The sequence below is a fragment of the Parus major genome, chromosome 4A (assembly GCF_001522545.3).
Source record: "Parus major isolate Abel chromosome 4A, Parus_major1.1, whole genome shotgun sequence".
Lineage (NCBI taxonomy): Eukaryota > Metazoa > Chordata > Aves > Passeriformes > Paridae > Parus > Parus major.
Window position 1 is genome coordinate 7,430,572 of NC_031772.1, and position 12,247 is coordinate 7,442,818.

At 45.7% G+C, this 12,247-nt stretch overlaps 1 protein-coding gene across 1 annotated transcript in view; it reads left to right on the top strand.

The window, feature by feature from the left end:
- The first annotated feature begins 6 nt into the window (after positions 1–6).
- The window catches only part of HS6ST2 (heparan sulfate 6-O-sulfotransferase 2), a 129,690-nt gene continuing 117,449 nt past the window's right edge, over positions 7–12,247 (top strand). The window contains exon 1 of the mRNA XM_015626878.2: positions 7–564. Within this exon, the coding sequence (XP_015482364.1) occupies positions 53–564 (512 nt within the window). The 5' untranslated portion in view covers positions 7–52. The remainder of the gene's footprint in view (positions 565–12,247) is intronic.

The following is a 12,247-nucleotide window of genomic DNA, read 5'->3' on the forward strand; positions in this document are numbered from 1 at the left end:
GCGGCGGCGGCTCTGAGCGGGGCGGCGGCGATGCGCGGCGCTCCCGGCGACGATGGAGGACCGGTCCCACAAGGTGCTGCTGGCGCTGGTGATGCTCTTCCTCTTCGCCGTGATCGTGCTGCAGTACGTCTGCCCGGGCACCGAGTGCCAGCTCCTGCGGCTCCGAGCCCTCAGCCCCGCCGCCGCCGCCGACCCGTACCGGGCGGAGGACGAGACGCCGGCGCGTTTCGTTCCCCGTTTCAATTTCTCCGCCGACGACTTGATGCGGCGGGTGGACTTCAACATCAAGGGGGACGACCTGATCGTGTTCCTGCACATCCAGAAGACGGGCGGCACCACCTTCGGGCGGCACCTGGTCCGCAACATCCAGCTGGAGCAGCCGTGCGAGTGCCGCGCCGGGCAGAAGAAGTGCACCTGCCACCGGCCCGGCAAGCGGGAGACCTGGCTCTTCTCCCGCTTCTCCACCGGCTGGAGCTGCGGGCTGCACGCCGACTGGACCGAGCTCACCAACTGCGTGCCCTCTGTGGTGGACAGCAAGAAGGAGGTGCGGCTCCGGCCCTCCAGGTGAGGCCGTGCCCCGGGGAGCTCCCCGTGGACCCCGGTCCCTCCGCGGGGCGCAGCGGGGATGCTGCGGGAGGCGGAGGGAGGGGAGCGCGGTGTGACCGGAGCATCCCGGCTCGGAGCGGGCGGCACCTCCGGGAGCAGCACCGGCCCGGGGCCACCGCGGCGGGTGCAGTGCGCCCCGAGCTCTGCAGGGCGAGAAAAACCTGCCCCGCTCCGCCGGCAGGGAGGTGATGGGAGTGATGTCCCGCCGGCTGCCGCGGCTGTGACCGCCGGTGAGGAGAGGCTGGGGCTGATGAGCCCGGTGACACAGGAACAGGCCTGGCAGCCCCGCAGCTTGGGGACCCCCCGAACCTCTGTCTCAGGAGAGTGGGAGCTTCTGCTGCCTGCGAGCTGCCCCCAGAGCTTTGGCTCTGCTGAGCTCCTGTAGCTCCAGTGTACGCCAAGAATTGGTGCTGGCTTTGGGAATGTTGGTGAGCTACTGTGTCTTTTTGGTTCCTGAAGTTTGGCTTCAGGACGGTGGCCTTGCAAGGTAAAGGTTACTGTTATGGCTGAGTTACCTATAAACATTTGCACTGTTCTTCAGCCCTAACCTTGATTATTTTGTGCTTGCATTTTGAATTTTTGTCACTGCTCTCTCTTTATCCCTGGATTTTCCTTTGAAGTTGCCAACCTCCCCTGACCATAGCAAGGAGGTTGCCTTAAAGTTGCCCCTGCCTTTCAGAAGCCCAGCTGGCTTTTCCCCCTGAGCAGTGAGGACCTCCTTCCTCCACTCCCAGAGCTCTTTGATCAGAGCCCACCTTCGGATGTAACACTCCGGAGCTCATCTGTGGCTGTGCATGCAGCTGTACCGTGTAGCAGAACTGCTCAGGGTTTCAGTGTCTTTTCCCCTTCTTTTGTGGGAAATTAGAAACTAAAGTATCACTCCTATTGCACTGTGAGACTGATGGCAGGTCCCTTTACAAAGAGGCTACTGTTGTATATCATGCTATCTGAAGTCAAGTCTGAGCACAGATTCACTTGAAATACAAAGCAATTTCTTTCTAGAATTCCTTTTATATAGTGTGACACTACACTGCCATCTAGTAGAAAAATGCTTAGCATCATTATGGTCCTGTACCCAAGGAGCAGCTCTTCATCAGGCTTGGCTATTGTGATTCCTTCTCTTTTGTCTTCCCTACTGCTTTAAATTTTAATTGTCTAATTTTTGTGACATCCCATTTGCTTGCATCAGGACCAATTCCTTGCCCTCTGGGTCTGTTAGCTTCCCAGTTTCAGGCTGCTGAGCCTTCCAGGCTGCATAGTTTATTTTACCTGTCGTATAAACATGTTGTTTGTCAGCAGAAATGTAAATCGCATAACATGTGCTCTGTTTTGCTGTACTGCTTCCAGTGATGCGTGTTTCTCTTTCCCCAGATGTGGGCTTGGCCTGCAAAGCTGTAGCTGTGGGTCAGGGATTTCCTTCCTTTCCCAGAGACAGGTCTGTCTGTGCTTGATCTTAGCTGTGCCCTCCAGATAAATGGGAGGCCCCTCATCCTGAGCCCACCACCTGAGGGGGAAGGGAACATCAGGCTTGGAGAGCTGCAATTTTGTCTGCAGCTTTTCGCTTTGTATGTTTTTTCCTTTGTTGGATAGCAGACATGCTTTCCAGAGTTGGAATGGAAATGTGCATGTACCTGCTCAGGAGTTCAGAGCGATGGTTCCTCATCCTATGAACAGCTATGTACACTGTCACAGCTGAGAGTCTGAGAGGTCACTAGCACTTGTGACTTGGGATTGATGCCAGGAGAGAGGGAGGAAAATGAAACTGTGATGATTTTATGTTAGGTAGAGGTCTACTCTCTCAAAGCCTTCAAAATGATATTATACTTTTAATAACCTAATTATACAGCTGGCTGAATAGCTACAGTTATTCTCCAAAAAAATGTCTTGACAAGCAATTATTTGGACTGCAATTTCTAAATGTTTAAAAAATACAGGAAGAGAACTTCTGAAATGAACAATAGTCCTTTCAAGTCTTTCTGCCCATTTTAATACCTCGTCTTTAATTTTAGTTGTGTTCTCAATTTAGCAGCAGTTCAGCTGACAACTGGTTAATTAGCACCTCTACCTACTGCCAGTAACAGACAGAAAGTCTAAACCCTTTCTGGGCAGATAAAAGCTGCTTTCAGAGCAGCAGTAGATGTGGGATGGGGGTGTGGAAGCCGGGAAGCTGTGCTGGCTCCAAGTGGTCAGCCTGGCTATTCCTGAACTGAGGTTTTTAGGGGGAGCATCCTGGGTCACGTGTGCAGGTGGGAAGGGAAAGGAGGTCACAGCCCTGGTGTGCAGATCCTGAGAGAAGAGGAAGTAACGTGGAGGACTGCAAAGCCCATTTGGGGAGCATCGTGAAGGCAGGGAGAAGGATTCAATCAGGAGCAGAAAGAATTTTTGCAAGTGAACCTTGACTTGACAAGGTGGGAATTCCTGCATTTATAGTTGAGATGATTGAAAAGTGAGTGTCTTTTATGAGAGTGATCTGAACTCCTTGGCAGCTGCATCAAGCAGTGTATAGTTAGTGTCTTGGGGCTGTGTGGCCTTGTCTGGAAATACCCAAATATTCCATCAAGCCTTTTAGTTTGCACCAATGTGTGATTACTTTGCACAGATGTTTGTCTTTTCAAGTGTGGCAAATCTACTTGTCAGATTGCTGGTTACCTGGACTGGTCTCTAGGGACCTTTTTTAAAGTTGAGTCTTTGTTAGTGTGGAGGAAACTCTGTCCTGGACCATGCAGTGCTCAGCAGCAGGTACAGAGCATCTCTGTGGTTGGATGTGATGGGATCAGCCTGGAGGGTGCACAGTTGAAGAACCTTGCTGCCTGCAGCAGTCATCCTGCAGTATCTGCTCTTAGTTCCATTAGTGGTCTGCCTCTGTTTTCTCTGGGAATTGCAGGTTTGGAGTGCAGATTCCTTCACTGGAGGAGCAGAAATACTCGATGGTTGTTGTGCTGAAACACAATCCTGAGGTGGATTTAACACCATGGTGCTTTTCTGTCTGTGAGCATATAAGTTCCCAAAATTTCCTTTCCTTTGTAATGGTGGCTTGTGCTCCTTAATAAGTAGCAAGCAGGTAAATAGATCATCTTCTTTGGTTCTTTCTTCCCCTGGAGGAACATGGTTCTCTGGTTGGGGGGGGAGGGATTTTTGAGCTTCTCTCATTGGATCCCATTGGAGTGCATGTTCTGTATGCTCCTGTTTGTCTCCTGTTTCATCAGTCCTGCTCACCACTGCAGCATCCAGAAATCACAGAAGAGGGAAGGGGGAAGGTATAGGAAAAGTTGATGCTTTCAGTGCTCTGGATCTGCCACTTGGGAGGTGGGTGGAATGGGCTGATGGTGGCGACAGAAAGGAGGGAATTGTCTCAGCTTCTTGGCATCAGTGGTGAGAAAGGAGAAATGTGCTTTTTCCTAGTCATGAATGACTGACTTGGGTCACTTGATTGATTGTGGAAGCCTCAAAGCTTTTGGCACACTGAACAAACACGGCATCCAAAGTAACTGTGCATCACAGAACTGAGATTTCTCTCAGCTCTGGCTAATTATTATGGGAAGTGTCTACTGGAGTTGTCTATAGCAGTAAATCCAGTGGCACCATTGCAAGGAACAAAAGGCCTTGAGGTTAGATAGGAAATTGTAATGAGACATAGGAGCAAATACAGGTACCAACATTCTTAAGTGCTTTGTCCCCTCGTCTGGTGAGAGATGTGGCTGTGGCTGAAGGTCAGGCTGTATTTGATGTTGCTCCTGGGTAGTGTTAAAGGAAGGAGATTCTCCCTGTTGAAAGGAGAACAAGCTTGTAGAACTGCCTCTGGAGCCAGAAAGTCTGAGATTGGAAGAAACTTTGTGCTGCTGGTACAAGCCTGTTGGACCAGGTTGGTGCCTGCTGGCTTTTGGGAGGCCTGATGTTGGCACCAGGTTGTGATGTGGGGCAGAAGCCCCATGGCAATGCATGGATGTTCTTATCTTGTCCCTGCCTGTTAGCACAACCCTTCCAAGCTGAGTCTTACAAAACTCTGAAAAAAAGGCACATTAAAACATTTCCTAGCAAACAGTGTGTGTCTCTGTTGGCTGAACAGATTAATCCACATGCTCTTGAAAATGCGGAGTTGTCTACTCTGGGGTCTGCAGAACTGGGTCTGAGGAGGGTTTAGTTTTTAGTTTTCCCCACAAGTGAGTTTTTATCATGGTGCTGTGAGTACTTAGCTACAGAAGTATTGCTTTGGTGGAAGGGGGAAACTGCTTTGGTGTGGAGGGGGAAAACCCTCATGTAGCACTGATGGAGAGAGGAGATTTTTTGTAGGGTTTGTTAGCAGCTGTTGAGTGTGCCTCTCCCTATTGCAGAGGTGTTATATACATAGCTATATATAGCTGTGCAAGCAAATGAACTCTGTGTTTCACCTGTAGTGGTGGAAGCTGGGAATAGTTAAGCCCCATGAATCAGCACTAAACTCTGCACTTGTTAGGCAGAGGAGTTGCTTTAGGGTCCTGTCATGCCCCAAGACTTTGGGAGGATAGTGCAGGTTACAGCAGGAGGTGGACAATTTAAAACCTCTGGAGCTGATTGAGCAGACACTGTTTCCAAGGATTGAGTCCCCCAGTGCTGCTGCTTTTGGGGTGAAGCCTGGGGAGCTGCTGGGGGAGAGGTGACCAGCAGAGCTGAGCTGGAGGCTGTGAGCGAGCAGATGGGGTGACCTGCAGTAACTGGAACTCTGGCCAGAGCACCAAGAGGTGCCTGCCCTTGAAATTCCCTGGGAAAAACTGGGCAACAATTATAAAGAAAAAAAAAAAACAAAAAACAAAAAACCAAAACAACAAACCACCAAAAACACCAAACAAAAATCCCCAAAACAAGAAAAAAAAAAACCCAACCAAAACCCAGAGCTTTTGCAGAGATGCTGCCAGGCCTGAGCGACTCTGAGCTGCTTCATTGATCAGCAAGATTTCCTAATGACCCTGCTTGTTTCAGCCTGGTGGTTGCAGGGTGGGATTTGCAGTGAATGCTATCTTGCCACCCACAAACATGCACCTCCAGCAGCTGAATTTTCCTGCATGGAACCTGTTGGGAAAAAAGCAGTAGGAGTAATGGATCAGCCAGAGTGAAAAAGGGGGTTTGAGGAGAAGGGCAAGGGATTATTTTCATAAGTACAAGTGTTTCCTTCACCTAATCCCATTACAACCTTGAAAGGCTTGGTTATAAACTTAAGTTCGTGGGTTTTTTAGGTTTGGACTATAGGACTCTATAGCTCTCTAAATTGGTATTGCTGGTTTTGCAGATAAAGTGTTAGACTTCTTAAAGGGATTAAAAAAAATAATTTTTCATATTAGGTCTCTTCAGTTCTCCTCTAAGTCTTTAATAAAGTGCAAATTGACTTTAAGTCATTTGAAAGTATATGTTTCCTACTGCCTTTTACTTTAAATTTGGAGAATTTCTTGTGTGGAGAGAGAAGGCATTAATTGTTGCAGAAATAAACCCTGGTGATTGCAGAAGAACAAGATGTGAGGCACAGGTGTTATACCTTGAATTGCTTATTCCATATGTTATCTGAATTGGTCCTCCCTAAGGAAGTGAGTGGGAATTTTAGGACTGTGGCATGGTGCTGTTGTAGTAAGACATGATTACTTTTTATTAAAAGGGTACCTTTCTGGTAATTTTTCTTGTGGAATTTATAAATATTCAAATTAAACTATAAATAAATGCTTCAACTGTATTAAAATAGACACAGATTGTGCCTTGTGATCCCTCTTGATAACTTTATAACCTTTAATAAAGGTTATCAAAGGAGCTTGGAAGTCAGGCGTTACCAATAAGTTATTTTTATTAAAAGACAGATTTTTAAGTTTAACAAGTCAAGCATTGGTTTTGAGACATATTAACTGAGATTAATTTGTGCTTGATTTATTTAATCTGAGTTGTCAGGAATCATGTTCTCTACTGATGTAAATGTCGGCAAAAAGGACTTATTAGTAGATTTGATTGCTTTTTAAATTTAACTAGCAGAGATGCACTGGCATGCCTAAGAGAATTGGTCTGTTTCTGTGAACAGTTCAGTGCCTAATGAATCACTTCAATGTACTTTTCTGAAGGAAAGCAGAGCAATTTAAATGTGCAATGCATTGATTTACCTCAAATGGATTAGGCCTCTGTGTGCAATCCTTTGCATTAATTTACTTTCTCCACAACTGTAATAATAAAGGCAGCATTTCTGTATGGCATTGGCCCAAATTAGCTCACGTAACTTGCTAGAAAGCAAAAAACAATTAATATGTGGCTGAAAATGTGATGTTGGAATGGGTCTTTCTGAGAAGGCACAGGCTTTGGGAAGTGCAGCAGGGTCCAGGATGCCCCTGGGAGCCATGCCAAGGGCAAGACAACTGGGCTGGATGGAACCCATGCCAAATGAACCTTGTGTCAAAGGTATTCTTGACATTATTATGGGGAAAAAAAATTATATGTATATATGTATGTATTCGTGATTTAGTGCAACTCTAAGAGATTTTGGTGATGTGAGCAGGTTTATCTTCTTAAAATTACTGAAGAAATAATACAAGAACTTGTAACTCCAGCATATTCAGCTTATTTTATCCCTGCAGTAACTTTTCAGTCATCTCTTCCCCTCCCATAAGCTCAACCTGCTGAGCAGCCAAGTGGCCAGGGTGCAAAACTCTGGATAATTCCTTATTGAACCACTTTGCTGCAGCAATGGTGCCTGGGCTTTGTTTCACTCTGCAGGGATTACTGTGGGCGAGCAGCCCTCAGCCATTTTTGGAATTACCCTTGTAGGCTCCTTACATACTTGTGAGGATTAATCTCCCTTTCCCTTCTCGATCAGTTAATTCCCATTGCTGGATAGCTGCCTGCCCAGATGTAAATACTCAGGGAAGAAAAGCAGTGGAGCATCCCCAGCTGCTGCCTTTGTCCCTCGGGAGCCTGGATCCTTGCTCCCAGCTTGGGGATGGAATTCTCACCCGAGCAGTGCCTGAGTCTGCAGCATCTTGGAAGCAAAGCCAGCCAGGACGGGAGATGTGGGATGTTCCTTTTCCATGGGGTGATGGAGGCAGCACGGTGACTGGGGTGGAGGGAAAATGCCATTCCTGCCTTCCTTCTTCCTCCTCCTCTTCTTCCTTAGCAGCTGGCAAGCGTGGATGATTGTTTGTGATTGACTTGCTGGTGCTGGCAGTTGTACATTGTGTTCTGAGACTAATAGGGTAACACCGAATTATTCAGGCGTTATTGAAACGAATCACATTTGTGATGAGTAATAAGTAGGAGACTTTGGTATTTATGAATAATTAACATGGTAAAGTTTTTCTTAGACATGAAAAAATTATTTAATTTCTACTGTGAGCACTCTGTAAAATTAATGAAAGATAATTGCATTTGCTAATGTGAGACTAAGAAGCCAAAGCAATCTATTCTTTTGCATTTAAGTTCATACTGCCGATGTAAACAGCCAATGTAGAATTATTTTAATATGTTTTCATTGGGTGGGACCTGTGTTTAACATTGAGTGGGGTGAGTTTTGTGGAAATAGAAAGTCTAAACACTTAATTTGCTGTTGACTTTTCCATCCACACCCATATCTCTGTGTGGATAGTGAATATATGCATATAACAAGATAATGTTTTTGAATAAGTGGCAATTAGGACCAGCTTTTTTTCTTCTTCCCTGATTTTAGCTTTCTTTCTCAGCTGTTCATGCTTTTAAAGACAGAATCCATTTAAGCTATTATATACAGCTTTGAGTTAAATCTCCTCTTTTTTAGTCTTGAAAAAAATCATTAGTCTTTAAAGGCCTATAAATCATAAGATCCATTAGGGGTGAGACTCAAATCATGTTACTTCTTGCTTTTCAGCTGCTTATCCAACTCTGAAGGAGCCAAACTTTTGATGTAATATAGCTAAATATATGCAGCTACGAGGGAGATAATCTTGCGGCATAAATGATTTTGCACATCTCCATAAAGGCATGAAGAAGATCGTGCCTTTCTTGAGATCATTGTAGCAAATTCTCCTAATTTCCCATAATCAAAAGGATTGTGCAGTTTTGATGCTCTTAGAGGTCCAAGTAGCTGGAAGATCAATTCTGCCATAACTCTGTTTTTTTGACTAAGTTAAAACATTGCAAGGCTCCCAGCAATGGCAATCTGCTCATTCATTCTGCTGTTTGAACTGCAAGATCCTTCGGCAGACGCCCAAATCGAGTGACTAAAGCACTCTCTGCCACTGATTATTTTCTCCAGCCTTCCTTGGGTTCAGAGAAAAGCAACTATTTGAACCCCCCTGTTAAGCAAAACAATGTTTCCTTGGTCAGGGCCAGAGAAGCTGCTTTTGAGAGTTTCTTTTTCAGGGTAACTGAGGGGAGAGCATTTCCTTTTGCCTGTGGGAAAGTTAGTCCCTGGAGCAATCCCAAGCCATTCTAAGGTTGTGGGGTTTTTTTGATTTTTTTGTTTTGGGTTCAGAGAAAGTTATTTGGAGTAAGCTTGTGTCCTGCTTAAGCAAAACCTTCCAGGTACTGACTTTATCATATTTTTTGCCACCAGTTAACTCATCTTGATAGTGAAGGTGCTTTGGGGGTTCTCCTCCCCATGGAGGACTTAAATGAGGCAGGAGGTGAGAGGAGGCGTCTGTCCCTGCAACATTTCCAGAAGAGCAGCAGTTTTTGTTCCTCCTGGAACTAATTCCCCTGCTGCAGAAAGGGAAGAAGATAGCTGTGTGGCTTCTGCCTTTCACAGAGCTGTTTCTTTTCCTGTGGGGGTGTTGGATCTAATCAGAACAGTGGTAGCACAGAGAAGGGAAAAGACAAAAGTGCTCAAGGAAATGTCATACACAACAGGATGTGCCTGCTGGATGGTAGCTGAGTGACTTGCAAAAACATAAATGGCATAAATTAGTCTTTAGCTCCTTTTAATTCTTGCATTTAATTCTGATTGCATGTCAGTCTCTGGTAAGAGAAAAAGTTTGTCTTGGCATGGTAACCCCATTTCCTCTTTTACTAAGTGCATGTTTCTAGCCAAAACTTCAGTAGGTTTGGGGTTTTTTACTTTGGTGATTTCCAGTAACTTTAGATCAATAAAATGTGGGGTAGAATTTTTGCTTTCAAATAAAGCTGACTGTAAGGGTCAGTTGTTTGGCTTTCAGGTGGCGTGTTGCTGCTGGGGTCTGTATGCTAAATTCTGGTCTGCATGAAAGAAAAGTGATACATAAACATGAGAGTGGGATTTGAGAAGCCAGGACATTATACCTGGGATGAGTCCCATCTTCATCACCAGGTCTGTCATCTCCTCTGAGCCACTTTCTTGTCTGTGTAATTCAGCTCTTTGCATGAGGATCTCCTTCCATCTGCACATAGCATTCATGGATGTTGGATTTCCTAGCCTGACTGCATTTAGTAGTTTTGCTGCCTAAATGTGACTACTCCTAGGTAGAGGCACTGGAAATATTTATGTTCAGTTTGAGCTTAGGGAAGCTGTTGCTGTAGTGACAGGTGACTCCAGCCTGCCGTGTATGTGCTGGTGTCCTGGGAGACTTGTGGTGTTCCTTCCCTTCCCAGGAAGGTAAGAGGGAAGCTCCCTGTCCGTGTGTCTGCTGCTGTGGGGTCAGCCACTGCTTCTAGGCCAGGCCTCTTGCATGATCTTGTTTTCACCCCATTTCATGGATGAAACCCCTTTTCATCTTTGAAAGCAACAACTTAAGAAGAGCCTAAGCCTGGTACAGTTGTCCTGAAGTAAGATCTAATCATGCTCTAAAGGTGTGTTTATGAACCTGGTGCTCTGACTGAAGGGTGTAGTGAAAAAAGCAGGACCTTCCCTCCAAAGAGGAGACTTTGGGTATCTGACACCAGATGTCCTGACCAGAGTCAGTAGGAATGAAGCTGCTGTGCTTTAAGCTGTTGCTTTGTCTGGTCAAAGCTGCAGCTGCTCAGAGTGGAGAGGACTAGACCATCAGAAGGCACCATGGTAGCAGAGACGCAGGAGAAACTTCAGTTCCTTGATAAGAGACTTCCTTCAGAGGTCAGTTCCTTGTATCTCTTAAACTCTTAATTTGCAAAACTATCCTGTATTGCCATTTAAGTCAGTCCTGCTTCAGATAGACCCCAGGTGAGCCCATAAACATAACTAATGGATTTTGCAAAGCAGAGTTAGGAAAGCTTTTTTTCATCCCAGTTCCAGAGAAGAGGCAGAAGACAAATGAAAAGAGTAGTTGCACCTGCAGCTGCTTTTCCTGAGATGAGCCAGCCTTCTACTGGCTCACTTTCCATGTGATAGTTGCATTTTGGATGTCAGCAGTGTTCTGGATTGGAATACGAGCACTCTCAGAATGTTATGGGTAGAGACAACTTCCTTACTGAGTTAGATTTATGGGGTAGTGCTGATAATACCTGCTGGAGACTGGAGCTCGCAGCTTGCTGGCAGTGATGCAGAACAGCTGAACAAGAGGGCAGTGGCTAGGCATGAGTCTTGACTGGGGAACAGCTCTGCAAGCTGCTTTATCACCCAGTATTTTGTGGCATAGTTAACATGCTACCATGTGCAAGAAGAAATTGCAGTTTTGCTAGAAATGCAGTTGGCAGAAAATACTGCACAGGAAATGTGTTAGCACTGCCCTGTGTTTTGAATTACTGAGCTATTTTGTTGCTTGCAAGGATGAAGGTGTGTTAATAGCTATCCTTGTCTGTGAGCATGGCTAGCTGCATTTGGCCTGGGATTTGGTACAATACAGCTTTTGGAAAAATATGCCATAAATACTTTTAAATTTATTTATTGGGACATTTTAGTGAAGGCATATAATGGTGCTGATATTTCCGGAGATGGGATCAGAAGGAGGTTGTGCATCACTAGGTTTAAGAGGCACACAAACTATGTCTTGTCAAGCCTGAACTCTGTTGTGTTGACAAAAGTACTGAAATATGTTGCTTAAGCATAGACTCAAAGTGTTTAAATTTATTGCTCGGGGCTTCGCAGAATAGGGATCAGTGATGGTGTCAGCATGTTCTGTTGCCCTGGAGTGGCAAAGTTTTGTGCTCTGCAGACTTGGGGTTCCTTTTGTCTTCGCTCATATTTGGGATGCCAGCTTTCCCCTGCTGTAATTCTTGCTGCTTACACCCCATGGCTGGTCAGTGCTGCAGCTGTGTGTGCACCAAGACGAGCAGAGGGCATGGAGTCTAGAGACTTGCTGAGACAAGTGAAAGTTGAGATTCCCTGTTACAGGACCCAGAGACCTGGGGAGCAGCTGGGGGAAGTTGATGTGTCTGTGTGATGTCCGTCCTGGCTGGTGTATCAGCCTTGGGTTGGGGACCTGGAGAACCAAAAGCAGCAGAGTTTCAGACTCTGTGTAACAGCCAGGCCTCTCTGCAGGAGAGGGCTGTAGGAAGAGATACCTTTCCTAGGCAGGTTTGTTTGAGGGTATAGGTGAAAATGGGAGTTTTAGGTCTTTTTTCCATCAGCATCTGAAAGAGCACACTAAAAAGGCCAACTCTGTTTGACCTGAATCCAGACCTCCCATCAGCCAATCCTTTTTATAAAATTGGTCAGTGTATCAGGCAGCCTAGAGAAAAAAAACACAGAAAGGGCTTAAGAATAACTGAGCTTATGGTGAGATAAAAATTTCTCAGAGCCTGGATTATGGAAGGATCCGGTTATTTGTAAAATATA